The sequence below is a fragment of the Passer domesticus genome, chromosome Z (assembly GCF_036417665.1).
Source record: "Passer domesticus isolate bPasDom1 chromosome Z, bPasDom1.hap1, whole genome shotgun sequence".
Classification (NCBI taxonomy): domain Eukaryota; kingdom Metazoa; phylum Chordata; class Aves; order Passeriformes; family Passeridae; genus Passer; species Passer domesticus.
Window position 1 is genome coordinate 4,184,629 of NC_087512.1, and position 18,820 is coordinate 4,203,448.

The following is an 18,820-nucleotide window of genomic DNA, read 5'->3' on the forward strand; positions in this document are numbered from 1 at the left end:
GGTGGCTGTGTTGATGGGAGATTACCAGAAAAACCCAGCTGTTATAAGCAGTGGTTTTGATACCATTACTAGTTTTATCTACTATCAATAATGGCACACAAGAATGGTTTCAATGAAAATTAAATTCTAATTGCAATAAGGATTAACTGACCTACCTGTGCCTGCTGAAATTCAATATTTAGATACCATATTATTATAAGCAGCATTTCCTGTTTACGTCCTACTTTATGCTCTGATGAGCAAACTCTTCTGAGTTCTGAGGTTGCCATCCAGACATAAATACAAGCACCCTGCCCTGGCACCACAGAGCTGCTCATAGCATGGCTGGCTCAGAAGTCCCTCGGGACAGTGGCAGGTCCTGACTCTGGAGGACTTCTCAGAAAGAACACAGTGACTCTGCCTCTGTCCTCTTTTCTGCCTGGCTGAAAGCAGACCATCCTACTTGGATTTATCTCTGTTTTTCCAGGATCTGTTCATGTGAGTACTCCTTAAGCAAGAGACGGTGATTTTAATAGTCCACTACAGAGTTAATATTGCTCTGTATTTAATTTTTTTTTTCAATACAAGATCAGTTATACCACCCATGTTTCAAGCATAAATTTTTTTTTTTTTTTGAAGTGGGCTACTTTCTGTTCTATCCACTATCTCCTAAGTTTTTATTAGGAAGAAAAACAAGTATTCATGTTCTGTTCACCTTCTCCATTCTAATTATTATTATCATCATATCTCTGTAGCTGTCCCTTTTTAACGAAGTATTTTCTTAGCCCATTAAGTTACCTTTCTAAACCATATGTGCCTTTTTACATCTTTTCCTCTCCTTAATTTTCTTGAAATCATGTCCTCCACCAGTCTATGATTTTTTTCCATTTCTCTTTCCATTTTTAATTCTAAGCTATTCCTAAGTAATAAATATCATGTGTTTACTCTCTGTGAAATTATTGGAAGGGTAGACAGATGAAGGTGTCTGACTTCCAAAATACTTTATTAGCTGCTTCTCCTGCATTTCCATGTCTCCTGAATAGTTACCTGTGTTGTGAAATCCCAGCACTTCCAAAGGAGTACAAGTTTTGCTTTCCACTCATTTGCAGTAGATGCTTATTGATCCCTAAAAATATCAAAATAACAGTTAAAGCTGAGCAAGTATCTTACTATTTATCATGTTCTTTAAATAGACTAGATGTTCTAAGAACAAAATCATAAATCAATGAAGAGCTGCTGTGTCCTGTTGTAAGTTTTCACTGAATAATTTCAGTGAGACATTTTCACACTGAATGTCATTCACCAGGTTGGCAAGATAAATCACTTGATATTAGTATTAAACACATTTAAAAACTTGATTTTCTTTACACCTTTTCTGAATGAACAAATATATTCCCCTTCCTTGAGTCCCTGTCTCCTTCAGAAATTGTATGGTTAAAGGGGGGAAACAACAAGTAAAGTTGTTTACTTGTATCTAGTTTATTTCTGCAAATAATTGATGCAAATGAATTAAAATAAGTATTGATCTGGGGACAAATCTAGCCCTAGAAAACTTCAGCGTTTGCTGCAAGCTTGCTCCATCTTGCTCATAATGCAAAAGCTATGATTTAACAGCTCTTGAAGACTATGAAGAAAAAAGGCTGTTAAAAGTTGTTTCTTGTTTCACTTCTAATAGTATCAAGTGTAAAACTAGCAGACTTGATGATTATACGATGCGTATTCAACTCCAAGGTGAAAAGAAGGTTGTCTGGTTTGTTTTAAGATTCAAGCAAGTACTACATAGAATAACAGGCTTCATAATTAAGAAATTTGATCCATTTTATTTAGCTGAAGTATCTGATCTATTTGTTCCATGATGCTGCAGACCCAGAGGTACCAGACCTCTTAAGCCTCACAAAACTGCTGCTGTCCAGGAAGAGAAACAGAGAACGATACAGAGCTGGGAGGGGGCAGAGAGAGATTTTTATTGGAAGCTGTTAAAGTGGTTGCTATGAGACCTTCTCCAGCTAACACAGGCACAGCAGTGTGTGAGGCTGTTAAATCATAGCTCTTGCATTATACCTTCCTTTTCTGCCCCTTTTTTTTTTTTTTCCATACACAGCTTTTATAGTTGTTTAAGATCAGAGAAAACACCTGCCAGTTGCTTTTTCTTCTGTTTCAGTCCCTTCTGCTGCCTCGTGCAAGATGGAGCAAGAAAATGCAATGATCAGCTCCTCGAGCAGTTCTTCAGCTGGCTCCAGAGAGTACAAGGTGGTGATGCTGGGAGCAGGGGGAGTTGGCAAAAGCGGTAAGTTTCAGCAACAATATTTGGGGAGAGAAGGGGTGAATTGGGAGCGTAAAGTTCACCGGAAAAGGACATGGTTTAATGAGGGGTTTCTTTCCTCTTTCTCTTGCACATGGCTTGGATAAAAGACTATAGTTCGTGACTGGGGCAATGAGTCAGCTTAATTTGTTACAGACTGAAACGCTGCAAGCCTTTTTAATTGGTTATTTGTGTAGGGCTGACCCTGGGTGTGCTGTGTGTGAGGAGGGAGCAGCCAGGCTGCTGCTGTGAGTTTAGCAGCAAGTGCCCGTGCCACTCTCCTGCTTGGTGAGGGCTGGTGGTTTGCTGGACAGTGTGGATGTAACTTGTTGGCCTGAGGGTCCTTGTGCTTAGGCAGAAATCAAACTAACTGCAAAGTCAGCTGTACAGTGCAGAGTGTGTGGGATGCCTGCAGTGGCTCTGTTTCCTTCCCCACTTTTTTTTTTTTTTTTTTTTTTAAATTATTATTATTATTATTATTTTGCTGAGTCTCATTGTGGTTCGGCTGAGTTTAGTCTCCTCTCTGATCTGGACAGGTACAACCTGCCTGAGTCTCACACCAGGCTATGAGGCAGATTTGCAGCATATTTTAATATCCCTGTCTACAGCTGGCAAGATATGATAGTGTCTGACAATGATATCTCTTCAGACGAGTCATTATTTTCCCTGGACAGTGTTTTCTTTTTCCCAGATATTATCAGCTCTGATTTATTCTCGCTGAAACCAGCATTCTCTGTTCTTACAAAGACTTTGCTGAACACGCAGAGTTTGTCTCAGAAGTCAGTATATTGAGCTGGCCACACAACAAAAATTTGATTACATCTTCTGGAAATTCAAAAGAACAACAGAAAGAGAAACAAAATTGCAAAAAGCAGGATAATATGGTATAATGCATCCCAGCTAGATTCCAAGGAATTTTCAGGATAAATAGCTGTGACACTAAATTGTAATAACTGTGTGTATCCAACAAGTTTTATTTATATTCAAGCAATATGATGAAGTATTGCAAAAACTAAAAAACTGAGTAAACATAATTTTCTTTCTGTATCCATAATCTTTGTGGTTTTGTTGTATTTGGCTTCAACTTCAGTGACACATCTTTCAGTGAAAGCTATTTCCCATCAGTGTTACTTAACCAAGCAAACAGTTCTTGCACAGATGTTGCTATATAATCACCATATAAAATGGGAAAGAACAAAATATTGGTAATCTCGGGGTAAATTTCTGCAAATTCACATTATCTTTACCACAGAAAAGAAGGTATCTCGGATGTGCCAGCTCGAACTTTCAGTGAAATATCTCTTTTTTTTTCCTTATTTATGCATCTTTTAGATTTTTTTTTTCCCCTGAGTGTGTCCAAAAGACATCAGCAATTTCCCTCACCCCCAAAGATATGTTTGTAGGAATAATGCAATTTTGAAAACTTGTTCACCACAAAGTTTTACAAACTACATTCATAGCATGACTGAATCATAACAACCAAACTTTATATGTACATGGAGGAAATTTCTGAGTTTCCATTTACTATTAGATTAGAGTTGAAGTCACAAATTTAGTTAATTCAAATTTCTGCCTAAGAAAATGTTAGCTGTTAGTTTAATGAGAAGAAAGCCTTTAAATCTGTGGATTGAACAAGATGTGATACATCTCCAAAGCTGAGAAACAAATAAGTAAAAAGTGCAATTGTGCGGTCTAAAGAAACTAAAATGGGATTAAGTGAAAATTTATGAAAATCTATAGGATGATTGAAAACTTTTCTCTTTTTATCATGAAAGTGAAACTCCTGCATGGAAACAAAAACAAACCAGCAACTGAATATTACTGAGAGTTCATAAGAAAGGAGGCTGGCAGTTCAACATTTACTGGCTATGAACTTCTGACGTGCAGTGGACCTGAAATATTTCAGTAGAATGCTGAAAGATAGTCCAACTGATAGAATTCAGAGAGAGATAAAAAGTAAAAATAGATGTCATTCTATAAATCATTAATTCATTCTGACTGTTACATAAAGAGGTTTAATTTACACTGGATTAAAAACAGAAAAAGGCCTTAATGACTACTTTCATTGTACAAGATGAGCTCTGCTTTCTCCTAGTGACCTAGATTCAATGTGTCCAGGAAATTATGAATTTAGCTATAAAATGAATCAGAGTAGAATAAGGATGAAAAAAAATAGGTCAGCTTCCAATTTTGATTTTGAGAAATCAGTGGTATGTGGTTTGATATATTGATAACATCCTGCCTTCTTTTTTCTGTCTTCTCCCTCTTTATTTGCTTGTAAGTCATGATAAAAACAGTAACAGCTGGGGTTAACTTACTGAGTGGGAAATCTCTTTCAGATAAAAGCCTTTCCATCCCTCAATTCATTCAAATATTAAATAATTCAGGTTTAGAATGAATTTTCCATAGGAACGAAGCTTCAAAAATGTTAGATTTCTTTTTACCCTGGATGTAGTTCACTTCCAGATATCCCCTGGGCATTTTGGTCTTGGGGTTTCACCCCTCCCCTGCTCTCTACCTGTGGCGATTGTTCATGGGGTGGAATGATGAGGAGGAGACCAAAAATGTTTGTTCTTTTGGCATTGGATTAGTCAGGCTTGTCTCTTCACTTCTGTGCTCAAAGATGGCAGACAGTCCAGGAGGACAGCCAACATCCTTTCATTTGTCCTATTCAGTGTGGTGTAAATGTCATAGGAATTGGTAAGGATGAACTCTCTGTATCCCAGTCTGACGCCCATCACATGCAGAGTAATAATGTGCAAACTGCAAATGGTCTGAGAATTGTTACTTAAGGGTTCTCACATTTCAAAATAAATTCTGGAAAACTAATGCTAATGAAAAAAAAATAAAATCTGACATTACTTTATAGGAGGGAAAAAAACACCACCTCAAAGCCCAGCTCTAGAAGAAACAGGTAATAGCTGTGTCTAATGAAAATGTACAAAGCTAACTGTAAATTTTATATAGGAGCTGATTTCTGTACTGTAATTATGGAGTATAGATTCCCTAGAATGACTTATCCCTTCTAAGACTTATGAAAACAGAATTTTTGTATCACCTTTTCAATCTATGGACAAATCTCTGGAATTTAGGAGGATATGTCTGTCCAATATATTTATTTATATAATGTACAATATAACATTATATAATAATATAATGTAATAATAATTAATAAACTGTTCTTCCCTGCTCTGATGACAAATATCAGGCCACCTCAGTACCATTCAGACCTACTTGAAGTTACCTGATGTAAGCTCACACCCTAAGAACCTTGGTGATTCTGAAACCCATTTTGCTCACAAATACCTTTAGAAATCAGTAAACAAAGTGTTCTCATGGCCCTTGCCTGATGCAGATCAGACCTTTGGGGTTAGCTCTGTTTTTCAGAGTCACAAATAAAAAACATGCACAAAAGAGCCTTTCAATCCCCTTGCTGCCTTATATTTAGCAAACCAGCTCCACTGATAACCATACTTAACTGCAGCACATTCTGCAAAACATTAGTGATGATTAACCCAGAGCTTGCAAAGTGACTGCTAAAATGAACAAATTGATGTTCCTGTGCAACTGAATAAAATTAAATAAAACCTCCCTCTTATGAAAAATTATTACCTAAGCAATCTCCAAACAATGATCAGATTGCACCTTTACGTGCATCTTGTTGGCTGAATAAAAATATTGTATTAGTGTTTTCTTGGTTTTTTTGTTTGATTACTTTTTTCCTAACCCTGGTTAACAATGATTTATTTATGGTTGAACATGATCTACAGTTATTCCACGCAAATAAAATTACATGTTTATGCATAGCATAGGTTTATCACAGGTGTAAAGTGAATTTCTATTTAGCTGTCTTATGGAAGTTTATTTCTCAGACAGATTGCCAGATGATCTGTTGCCACCATACAAAATTTGAAGATATTTTAAATAATTGCCTAAAGACTCTTGTAAAGCTAATATATTTCCTGTTTGATTGTATATTGGAAAGTAGTTAGAAATGTATTTTCAGCCTTCAATCTTAAAACAAATAAAAAAAAGTGGAAGACAAGAAATCAAGAAAAGATTCTCTCAAGTATATTGGAGGAATAGTATGAGGAAATTTATTCTCTGGGCTGTCCAAAGGAGACATTTCTACCCATTGATTTCCTCGATTTTTGTTTTGTTTTGTTTTGTTTGTTTTTTCCAGCGTGGCATAAAGGCTGTGTTTCTACAGATGCAGGTGACTCATCCAATTAATTTCAAGATCATGTGTACACAATAACTTCCAAAATGTGTGAAAACAATTATGTTCTCTGTGATGTGGGAACTTCAGTATGAGGAATTAGATTAAATCTGCAATTTTCTTTCATTTATGTGCTCAACTGCCTTTTTTTTTTTTTTTTTCTGGACCGGTTTTACCTCTTATTCTGCCTTGATAAAGCAAATTATGTGCTTATTATTTTCAAGCATGTCCTCATAACAAGAGTCCCCAGTAAATAGAGCAGCATGGAGTGTTTGCTGGAGAGCTGGGCCACTGCAGCTGTTTGCAAACTCCCTGGAGACAAATTAATGTATGATCCAGGTTACGCTGAAAAGGATGAAGGGCAAAGGAAGAGATTCCACTGGCATTAAAAGTGCTGAGTTTGAAAAGCACCACTTGGGCCTGCTGATGCTGTTCTTACCCCACCACTGGGCTTGGTGTCACAGAGCACCCTCCAGACATTGATAAAACACCTCAGCAGCACTTTTTTTTTTTTTTTTTTTCTTTTTTTTTTTTTTTTTTTTGAGGGAATTGGTTTTGATTCAGTTTCTTATTTTCCCCAGGAATATTCTCAGGTACAGCTGTCCTTCCTGGTAAATGCCTGGTAAATGAATCAAAGGAAAGGGTCTGGCCTTCTCTGATGTCCTGAGGCAAGCCAACCACCAGGATGAAGGTTTTGGATTTAGTTACTGCACAGTATTAGTCAAGGTGAAAAAAGTTCCCTTTCAAATGTTTGGGCATGCTGTGGATTAGAGCTAAGGCAAGCTAAGACCCTTTTTTACCACTCAAAGTCAACACAAGTGTAGTTTGTGCTGTTTTAATTTTTCCTTCTTGTCCTCTAACTGCAAAAAAATTACAATTTTTATTTAAGTGGAGAAAAAATGGAGATATTTGTTAACAAAGACATAGATGTGTATGCCATCTGAAAATAGTTGGTTGTTTCCTTATCATTCTCTGTCTGAAAAGCAAGCAAACAAACAAAAAAGTAGTAATCCAGATTTTTATTTCCTCAGTTGTTTCAGGGAAATTATTCAACTTATTCAGATTAAAAAAAAAAAAAACATTAGAAAAGGAAGGATGAAAGAATATATATCTTTTTACTATAGGCAAACTTCCTTCTTGGTAACAGTTCTGAAAGGCTAAGGGTACTGACCATTCAAAATGACCTATGAATTCCTTTGGTCACTTCATGCTGAACTGTGCTGCCTGCATAGTTCTGATGCAGAATTTCAGGTGTTTCATGCAAAGTAATGGTGGTGCACATGAAAAACCAAACACCTTGTAGAGAAGGGACACCAATGCCAGACAATCACATCTCCAGGTATGGGTAACTTCCAGTTTTCTCATAAACCAGATTAAGCTCTAGAATTGTACAAAGGCTGAGTTCCTGATAGGTTTATGATCTTTGATAACAAAACTGTCCATGTATTTTAGTTTCCTCCACAGGTAGATAACTGAATTTGCTTCAAGGTTGATTTTGTGTAATTCCAACTCATAAACATACTATCTTATCTCTTTGTTAACAACTTTGAGAAAAATCTGTGTATTCTGTTAGTACCTGTAGACAATGATGAGTTCACACCTCGATCTTCCTTCACTGCAATACACTGAGTATCTGAAACTTCACTTACAGGTCCTTTTTTCCTGCTCAGAACATCTTGTATGCTTAATTATAGAGCTCTAATATTTCCATATCAACTTTCTGAGTATGAATTCCAAAAAAATTGACATGTTCTTCTATTAGTGGCCTTATTAGAAGAAAGATTGCCTGCTGGTTTCCTCTGTGGAATTATTTTTGTTCCTCAGAGAATAGTGAATTCTTTTATTCAGGTGTAGTTCAGAGAGGTCACATACAGAGAAATATCTGTAGTAACTTGATGCTATTTTCTCTTTCCCCGAGCGCAGTCACCTGTGCTATCACATCTTTCATGATGACCTAAATTCTGCATTTTCATATGTGTTATCTTATTTGGGACCATTAAATAAGGGAATTCAAATTATTCTGGACCCCTTTCTGATATTCTTCATTTATCTTTAGTGTATATGTTATCCACTTAAAAGGATTAAATACATTATTTATTAATCAATTTCTTTTGCCTATGGGCAGAACTTGTGGACAGGATTGTTTGCCTCAGGGAAATGACTAAAAGATGTTTTCATTATTTTGGCAGTTCACGTAGTTCAATGGTTATAGGGGTGGAGGATTCAATTATGCCCTCTGTATTTAATGTGGGGGGTTTCTGCATGTGAGATACCAACACAAGGCTGTGAAATCTGACTGGAGTCCTGGATTCTTCAGCACTAGAAGATGCTTGATAAATAGGACAGAGTTCAAAGAAAACCAACAGAGATGATAAAAGGAGTGATACAGTTTGATTTATGATGACAAACGACTATGACTGTATTCAAATAGCTGCTGTAGACAGTAATTCATGATTCTTTATTGTGCAACTTGCATATGTATACAGAGATCCAATGTAAATGGATGCAGCTGTGATGTGAATGGGTTGATTTATCCAGCTTTTCCCATCATAACATCCAGATTATGAATATCCACCTAGATGAGGCAAACAGGCTGGTCACTTCCATGCCCCTTTGGAACAGGGGATGGAGAACTAACAATATTTAAAAGTAATTAATATCAAGAGAAGAACACAAATATTCCAAAATTTGAGGAGGAAAGCAGCCAGAATTGCTTTGTAGAGAGTATAAAGTGATGAAATTGCAGTTAGAATATGTATAATTAGAGATATACAAGGTCTTCAAGACAAACTTCCTTTGGTCAGTAAGAGGGGCATGTGCCCTTAATGATTTGCTTAACAGCAAGATGGAGCAGATTGGGGAAGAGTTTTGAAAGGAACAGCTGTGAAAGTTTTGTTAGTCCAAGTCCTTTACCTTAAGACAGAACATGTTGCAGAGATTGAACTTTAAAGAGCAAATATACCAGAACAGGAAAACCATTTAGAGTTTTGAAATTCTCTTACACAATTGAAGGACTGCTATCATCCTCAAAATTATGAGATATGTTAATAGTCATCAAGACTTTTGGCTGATGTGGCACTAATAATGTAGATATCCAGCAGTTTTCTTTGTGTTCTACTAAACAGAGATGCTTAGGCTAGTCTCAAGATTGGATTTGTTTGTTGTGTACAAAAAAAAAGTAATTTATGTTGTTTCAAACAGAACTAAAATGTGTCCTTCTGACTATAAAGGCTCCAGTAGAACTGGAAACATGCTGAGATATTATCCTGAAAGTACAGACCACCTCATGTGTGTGATGGGTAGTGGTGCAAATGGAAAGTAAACAGATTTGTTAGCTCACCTCCTGCTGTTCTCTGTTCCATGGGTGGAAATGTAATTTAACAATTCAAGGTCTTCACCTACACTGCCTCTATGTGAACAATTATGTGAAGGACCCAAGGCAATGGCCTGAAGCTGAGCTGGGGGAGGTTTAGGTTGCACATCAGGAAAAAGTTCTTCCCCAAGGGGGTGTTTGGTCTATAACAGGTTTCCCAGGGAATGGTCACAGCACTGACTGACAGAGATCAAGAACATTTGGACAATGCTCTTAGGCATGGGGTGGGAGTGTGAGGATGGCCCTGCTCAGGGCCAAGGGATGTATTTGATGTTCTTTGTAAGCCCCTTCCAAGTCAGGGCATTCTATCATTCTGAGTGATTAGTACCCACAGGAGGTTATATTAATGAGTCTGCTTTTTACTGTGTTTCATTAAAGCAGATCTTCACTTAGAGTGAAGATTTCAGTGACTTGAGCACTGTTCAGCTTTTCCCATTCACGGTCCTTGCTATAAAGAGACAGAAACCTTCCGGGCTATTCCTCAGCAACAGGAATTGGACTATCAAGGCCTCTCCTAGTTTCAGCCACACACAAATCTGTCATTTGAAATGCCCAGACTGAAGTCTCAAACAAGGGAACAAGCACTGTTTCATGACAATGACTGGGCACTGTCGGTATCTTTGCTGTAAACAATCTGTTGAGGCAGCCACAGGAACCGCTTCCCTTCCAAGCCATCCCTGCTGCTGAGCCCAGCCATCTGCAGCATTTTTGGCACGTGCTATCTGCTAGAATTTGGATGAGATTAGTTCCATTAGGGACACTCTTGAAAGCACAATTAAGATTTTTTTTTTCTTCGTCTTCTTCTTCTGTTGCTGCTTTCATCTCTTCTGTTTCCAGACTTTCCATTTTATTCCCTTCCATTCCTCTGGTAATCCTTTTCCACTTTTAATTTGTTATTTGACTTCAATTAGTCTCCCTTTATGCCTGCAAGCCTGTCTAATTTTCTTTCCTAGAAGCTGGAAGTCTCATCATGCTCACACAACTCCGGTGACAGGAATTGGGTGTTACCAGAGCGTTGTGCAGGGTCCCAGTTTCAGAGGAATTGTGCTGGGAAGACACTGTTCTGCAAGCCCTAGAAATCTGCTACAGCATTACCTGCCCACTAAGCAGTGGAGTCACTGGCTAAAATTACTTTGTTTCAAGGTGGGTGGGAAAATCCAAAAGATCAGTGTTCCAATATGTGCATAGAAGGATATCTCAGGAGATGCCAAGTTGTGTGTTGTTGCCAAAGTCTCCAAAAAATTTATGTTTTCAACACACGTAATCAGTGTTTTATCTGTTCAATAAAAACCTAGAACTAAACTAGTTATTTCAGGGGTCCCAAAGGTGGGCTCACAAATGTTTATTGGTTTTAAAAATTAGTTTCATAAGCTTTGACAAAGTAAGAACTGTAATCAGCTGAGAAACGAATGCAGGTAGTTCTTCAGTTTACACTGACTACGGTTATGAGAGGAGCTGTTGTGTAATTTCTTTCCTTGCAATCTCCTTGAAGTGCTAATGTAATTCTGTAATTTTTGTCCATTTTCACATGCCCAAAATATCCTAGCTGAAAGTCGTGTTCTCTGTCAAATCCTGATTCCTTTACTAACTTGATTGCTCTGTCAGATTATGGGATTCCTTCAGTAACTTTGCTGGCTTACTACCTGCAGGAGAGCTTGTTGTGTTACACTGAACTTTTCTCTGCTGAATAGGATCTGCAATGTCTTTATAGAAATGTCTCTTTAGCAGCTTGAAAAATGTTTACTATTATTTTAGATTTGTGTTCAGGATGTTCAAAACTAAACCCAAGGGTTGTCAAATTCTCAGTTGTTTCAGAAACAGCAGCTTCTTAAGTCATCCAGAATGCCTGTCAGGCTTTAAAAATCCCCGTTCTCTAATTTTTTGGACTCTCTAATATAGAAATGATGCTCTCAATTTGATTAAAAAGCAGTCATTAGACATTTCTTCACAGTGAATAATCTTACTTGGGCTGCCTGATGACATGATCATTTGATCACTCATCACACACAGCATGCCAGAGCACTGCTCTGTGCAGTATCTGACACTGGGCACAGCCCAAGGATGTGTTCCTGGCCTTCAGAAGGGTTCCATATGTTTGTAGATAAGCTCTAGAAACACATGATTTATCTCCTGGAATTTGAGAAGAAAAAGAACAATTTATTACATCATACAAATATATAATTTATAATATATGAGCTCCAGAAACCAGGTTCTTGTGCCTTTCTTCCACTTAGATCAGTTTCAATGGATTTCCCAGAGTAAAACAAAAAATTGTATTTGCAACATAGTCTCTCTCTCAGTGCATGTACTGTTTACTAGTCTGTTCCCATAAAAGTGGAATTCAAAAGTCCCATTTTTCAATCTTTTTCTCAAAATAATTAAAAGTTATTAAATGCCTGACATAAGAAGGAGTGCATCACATAAACTTCCTATTTTTTTTTTATTTTTTTTCCCCCAGGTAACATGCTCAAAATGACAATTGGCTGTGATATTTGATGATGAGTAAGGGGTTAGAAAAAAGTCAAAAGAGAAGATATAAAAGGAGCAATGCAAGAAGTTTGCATGGGAAATGTTAACAGGCATCAATAATTACAAATAGAAAAATAGAAATACTAGAAACATAGAAAAAGATTGAGAAAACAGAAAAGAAGAAACAGATGAGTAAAGAAATGATAAAGGAGTAAAGGAGTAGAAGGAAAATGCAGAAATTTGTGCTTCAAAGAGCATTGGTTTCAGATCCTGTCTTTCCACTGCAGTTATCCTACAAGGATAGTATAGTCCATGGTCATAACCCATATATGCTGCACATACTGGTAGCCAAAATGCACACAGAGTTCATGTTAGGGGATCATTCTCCTGCCTCTGTGAACTTCTTAAGCCATGCATCTCACTCAGAGGCTCTCTGGAGTAGGAGGCTGGAGAAGCATCATCTCAGTTGTGGACTGGCATGGGTTGATGTCTTCTGCCAGGCAACAAGCCATAGGGCAAGAGAAAATGGCCTCAAGTTGTGCCAGAGGAGGTTTAGGTTGAAAACTTGGAAATATTTCTTCAGAGAAAGGATGTTCAGGCATTGCAAAAGGCTGTCCAGGACAGTGGTAGGTTCACCATTTCTGAAAGTATTAAAAGAACTTGTGTATGTGGAGGTTAGGGACATGGTTTTGTGGTGATTCTGTCAATTCTGAGTTAATGTCTGAGCTTGATGATCTCAGGGCTCTTTTCAAACCTTAATTTTTCTATGATTCTGTGATTCTAAGTCTTCTGAGCACAGGCTTTTTTGCTCTACTCAGCCATGTACAAAGCTGTGTAAATCCAACATTAATATAAATTTATGGGGTGCTAGGCAAAGCAATGCTTCTCGTGTCTGGTGTTCTGACAACCATCCAGAATGGAGAGGAGTCTGTGGGTCCCAGCCTTAGCAATATGTAACACCCTGTGAAATCAGTGGGAGGCTCTTCTGTGTTCTTTGAAGAACAAGATTCATCCTCACACAAAAATCTTCAGCGGAATTATGAATCACAGTGATTCTAGAGGGATATCTCCTTTGGTACCAAGAAATAAAATACTGTTTTCCCCCAGTCTGGGAAAAAAAAATATCACAAGATGCAAAACAAATATATGTATTTCTATATGTTTTCCTTTATCCTTTGTGACCCTGCTCTTCCCTTTGCTCTCACTCCCCAGCTTTTACTGCTCATAACAATATAAACAAACTGCTACTTCACTATAATAAATTTTGAACAAGTGGCAGTAGGAGGAAAAATCTAAACAAAATGCCAGTGACTATAAACAGATTTAAATACACATATCCCTGAAACATGCTCATGAAAGGTTTATTTACTGTAAAGTAACACACATGTTCATTCTTTAAGGAAAATAGTTGTTAGTGCCAAACTGTTATTCAAAGAATTTATAGAAGGCTGTGCAAAACCCAGCAAGATAACAACTTGGCTGATTGACAGTGACAGCATATTTAAAGAATAGAATTACTTGGTGATTGAAGGTTTATTTTCTTTATTTTCATTTACTTAAAAATAACTATGGATTAAAGTGGTTTGCAAACCTGTGTTTTATGTTTCTAAAGCATCACTGTACATACTATATGAGTTTTAGTATAAGTTTTTAGCAATACTTAAACCAATTTTGTGTATTGGGATACTTTAGAGTGGTATAATTCAAATACATTTTCAAACTTGTGAATAAGATGCATTTCTGATTGGCTGTAAATAGAAAGAAAGCATAAATTGAAATTTTTATTCCAATAAATTGTTAATTGTTCCTTTTCTAACTCCAAATATAACAAATTAAGTTAGTAAAAATCTAGTGAGATTTTTACAGTGAGTACTTTACAGGGTTGGAACACTTGGGAATATCTTTAGCACCACTGATGTTAATTTAGTCACAACAAAAAGCAGGATGTGGATTGGGAACAGATGAGATACGTTGTAGTAGACATGATTGCTCAGGAAATGACCTAGATAGACACAGTACCAGTTTGTACTGTGATGAAAGTTTCTGAGGGAATCAAATATTTCCCTGGCTCACAGACAAAGTTCAATGCCGTAGACAAATACCATGAATAATTTGTTTCAAGTTTAGTGTATAACCAGCTGGTAAAAAATAATTATGTTGGTGATAGAATTGCTTTCCTCTGAGTACTAATTCTTTCCACTCACTTCTGCCTCTTTTCTCTTGCATGGTCTCCCTTTAAGTATATGACAGAATTTATAAGAGAAGTAGGAAATGTAAAATATTTTATTTAAAACCTATTTACATTAGTAAATGTTGTAGAGCCCATGCTATCTTTCACAATTCATTTTATTTTTCCCATAAACTTACTGTAAGTGTATTTCCTGCCAATAAAATATTTTACCAGGAAAATGGCAATGTGGAAGGGCTTAGATTTGCATCTATTTGGAACAGGTTTTTCTGTTACCATTTTATTTTGTTATATGTCTAGTTTATTTCTGTATTTATATAAATCTCAGGATGTTTAACATACGATGAATTTCTCACAATGGCACAATGTTCAAAAGTTACCTATCTTCAGAACCCTCTCTAGCTAAACTGACAACCAAATACATATTTGTTTACTTAGTGGAAAACCAAGATAGGATGGGCCTTATTTGTTCTGTCAGTGTCTTGTGTGTCATATCTGTTCAGCTCAGTGATTACTGTCAGTATTGTGGCATTTAAAAGAAAACTTGAAGAGAGTGGAAATGCGATTTGTGTTCTGTGCTGCCTCACACATCACAAAGAAAACTGGCAGCTTGACCTTAGCAGCAGAGCAGAAAGAATACAACTCTTTTTTTTTGTACACTGAGAGTTCCAGCCAAATGAATGCATCTTAATGGGGAAGTCACTCGTGCCAGAGTAGGTGGGGAGGGAAACAGGGAAATATTGTGCAGCTGAAGAAAAAAAAACCCCAATGTTTATTCCTGACTCTCTCTTTGAAATTACCATAGAATGCCTTGACCCCTATTTTCTGCCCTACCTACTGAAATATCTGAATTAAAGTGGTTAAAGCAGTGCGTGGTTAAGTGGGATGGAGGAGAGAGATTGAAAGACAAAGGAATTGCCCTTGCAATTTCTGTAGGATTGGAGAGAAGCATCAGAGAGTATTGAGTCCAGCTAAAATTAGAACACAGTTTATAAAAGCATTGAAAAAGCAATGAACCTCAGGAGTGTTTTTGTTTGATACATTATGGAAGAGGACAATAATAAGATTAATATTTCTGTGGGAAGGAAGGAAGGAAGGAAGGAAGGAAGGAAGGAAGGAAGGAAGGAAGGAAGGAAGGAAGGAAGGAAGGAAGGAAGGAAGGAAGGAAGGAAGGAAGGAAGGAAGGAAGGAAGGAAGGAAGGAAGGAAGGAAGGAAGGAAGGAAGGAAGGAAGGAAGGAAGGAAGGAAGGAAGGAAGGAAGGAAGGAAGGAAGGAAGGAAGGAAGGAAGGAAGGAAGGAAGGAAGGAAGGAAGGAAGGAAGGAAGGAAGGAAGGAAGGAAGGAAGGAAGGAAGGAAGGAAGGAAGGAAGGAAGGAAGGAAGGAAGGAAGGAAGGAAGGAAGGAAGGAAGGAAGGAAGGAAGGAAGGAAGGAAGGAAGGAAGGAAGGCTTGAGATAACAGTTTAACAGCTGAAGTAAAAGCTGTGAATACATGCAAATTTAAGAATTTATTTACTAATTCTCACTGCAGGCAGATTTTTAGCCAGTTCCTGAAAAGCAGGGCCTTGGCTCACATAAGGGCTGCTCAGGAATACACATGCCATAACCATGAATGATTCTGCTTCTTCCTGCATTCCTTGAGTTTTTATTCCTGAATATGATATAATTTAATATTAATACCTCACTAATCCACTCAGATCAGCTGTCTCAGCTGTGTATCCCCACAGGTTCTTGACTACTCCTGCTGGAGGTACAGAGGGAAAAAGGAAAAGCCTTGATGTGGTGCAGAACAGTTCATCAGTGACCAAAACATTGCTGAATTATCAACACTGGTTAAGTCACAGAACCAAAACCTGCCACCATATGGGCTGCTGTGAAGAAAATTAACTTGACCACAGCCACCTCCAGTACAGAAATTTATAGCATGAAAAGAAGTGAAGGAAATGTAAGAATTTTTTGTAGTTTGTATCTATAACATCACAAATAATTGTACATTAGTACTGACATGCTCTTCTGTTTTGTTGCAATGTTGGAGGCCACCAATCCTGGGGGAGCCAGCATTATTTTCCACTCTTTCCTCCTTGTTTATGACTTGACTGGTTTGGTTTTTTTTTTTTTCCCCTCTCACTTTTTTTTGGTAGAAACATGATAGTTTGAAACTGACTGCTGTTGGCATGGAGGTATTTGTGCTGTACACCTTACATGTGTATGGTTTTCCTGAAGGCCATCTGAAATATTCTCTGTTCAGCTGTGTTTCTGGGGAGCACCACCGCTGAATCCAGCTGAGTTTTATGGTCAGATGCTGAGGTATTTACATAGTGTTTGAATTCTTTTCCACACAGGAGGAAGTCTATGGCACAGCACTTTTACTGTGGCTGAAATGAGGTCAGCACATTTAGGCATAATTAAATCATCATTACCAAGCGGTGGGTCAGCAGCACCAACATTTTTTTTGCCATTTCTAAAGTACCTATAGTTCCAAGGAAACTTAAATCTGTTAGATTCTGTTCCTGGAAGGAATCTTTCCAAGCCCATAGTGACCAGTACTGCACTTATCTTCCACAGCAGGACTTTATCTTCCACAGCAGGACTTTAATTTCATTTTCTCCATACAGCACAGTATTGTCAGGTCAGTCTGGAGGCCAAGCTGCTTTTGAAGATCAGGAATGTTCAATTCAGCTGCTCTATAACAGCTGAGGAGGTCTGGGCCAGCATCAACCAATGCACGAGCCAGACACAAAGCAGTAGGGCCAGTGGAATGGGCCAGCAGCATTCCCCCTGCAGAGCTGGTGTCACGAGGGACAGATCCCTCAACAGCAGTGCTGTTGGTCTCATCATCTCTGTGACACTGGATGCAGCACTCATTGTCCAAGTAGGTGGGGTTTTTTTGTTGTTGTTTCTGTTTTAGTTTTGGGTTTTTTGAGGTTTTTTTGTTTGGTTTTTTGGGGGTTTTTTGTTTGTTTGTTTGTAGTATTTTTTTGTTTTGCTTTGGTTTTGTTTTTGTTTTGGTTTTGGTTTTTTTGTTGTTGTTGTTTTTCCAGGCCAGGTCACTTCTTGGCCTTTTCAGCATTTTTGGCAAATTCTTAGGTTTGCTCAGTGGCGGGGAATGGTGATTCAGAAATGCACTAGTCAGTACTGAAAAATGCAGTGAACAATACTGATAGTTATTAAAGACAGATGAGGTTTTGTTCCTCTTTGTTTCAATTGCAATAATTTAATAGACATAAGTGCCACAAAAAAAGATATATAAAAATAACCCCTCCTTATTTTCTTCCCTATTTCATCTGATCTAATATAGTGCTTAAAACTGTGGTTTGTGGGTATATATTTCTGTGCTGTTTCCCCTGTCACTATCTTGAATTAACAAATACATCTGTATTTTTGAAAAATGCAGATGTATTTGTTAATTTTTGGAATTCAGAAGATATGGAAAGATCAAATGAAGTCCTGCCTAATAGTCCCTATACAGCCATAAATCTTTGCTTAGATTTTAATTTTATGTTTTTCAATTCATAAATGTGCCTGATTAATAAGCTCATCATTTACTTATAAAGAAAAAGAAATTTAAGTTACATCATGTGTAGCAATCAAATTCCTGGTATTGCAGCAGCTGATGCATATGCTGGTTGAATTGAGAGAACTATTGCAAACATAATTAATGAGTAAATATAAATATCTTTCTGGTCTAAGCTTCCCAATATCCTGGCATTGTAGCTTGGGGGCACTTTGCTCTGGTAATCTGATATCAAAACTTGACTGAAAGACAGATTCTTTACTTTTTCTGTGATTTACATATTTTGTCTTATTTTGTGGTCTAGTGTCCTGTTTCTCATCTGCTCCTTTTTCTTATCAGTAAAATGAGACCAGAAGTATTTGCCTTCCTTTTATTCAAGAAGCTCCCTGAACTTCAAATGCAAAATACCTTTTTTAAAGCTGTTGAGCATTACATCTTTGCAGATGTTTCAGCCACAAGCTGCCATTATGTGCAGCATAATTCCATAACTGGTACCAGGCGATAAGTTCTTTGAAATCTATCCAGCAATGCCACCTCAATAACCAAACTATGAGATAACCCTAAACTTGTGATAAATTCTGTAAAGGTGATACAAACAGGCATAATAGCTCAAGGTAAGAGAATCTACAATACTCTGGTAAATTAATCAATCTGTAGAATCAGCGTGTATCTCTTCAAACAGAACTTTGCAGACAGTACAGAGTTTTAGATGAGTTGTTAGGCAGATATTCCTGGCTGTAAGGGTGGTGAGGCACTGGCACAGATCAGCTGTGGCTGTC

The 18,820-nt window shown here is 37.4% G+C and overlaps 1 protein-coding gene across 2 annotated transcripts in view; it reads left to right on the forward strand.

Annotated features, from left to right (window-relative positions):
* The first annotated feature begins 348 nt into the window (after positions 1-348).
* RIT2 (Ras like without CAAX 2) overlaps positions 349-18,820 on the forward strand; it is a 176,576-nt gene continuing 158,104 nt past the window's right edge. Inside the window, exons 1-2 of one of the 2 annotated variants that reach the window (XM_064404238.1) lie at positions 349-477; positions 2,141-2,266. In XM_064404238.1, coding sequence (XP_064260308.1) covers positions 2,164-2,266 — 103 coding nt within the window. In that variant the 5' untranslated portion in view covers positions 349-477; positions 2,141-2,163. Of the gene's footprint in view, positions 478-1,954; positions 2,007-2,140; positions 2,267-18,820 lie in introns of those variants that run through there. The other variant, XM_064404237.1, reaches the window with a different exon arrangement.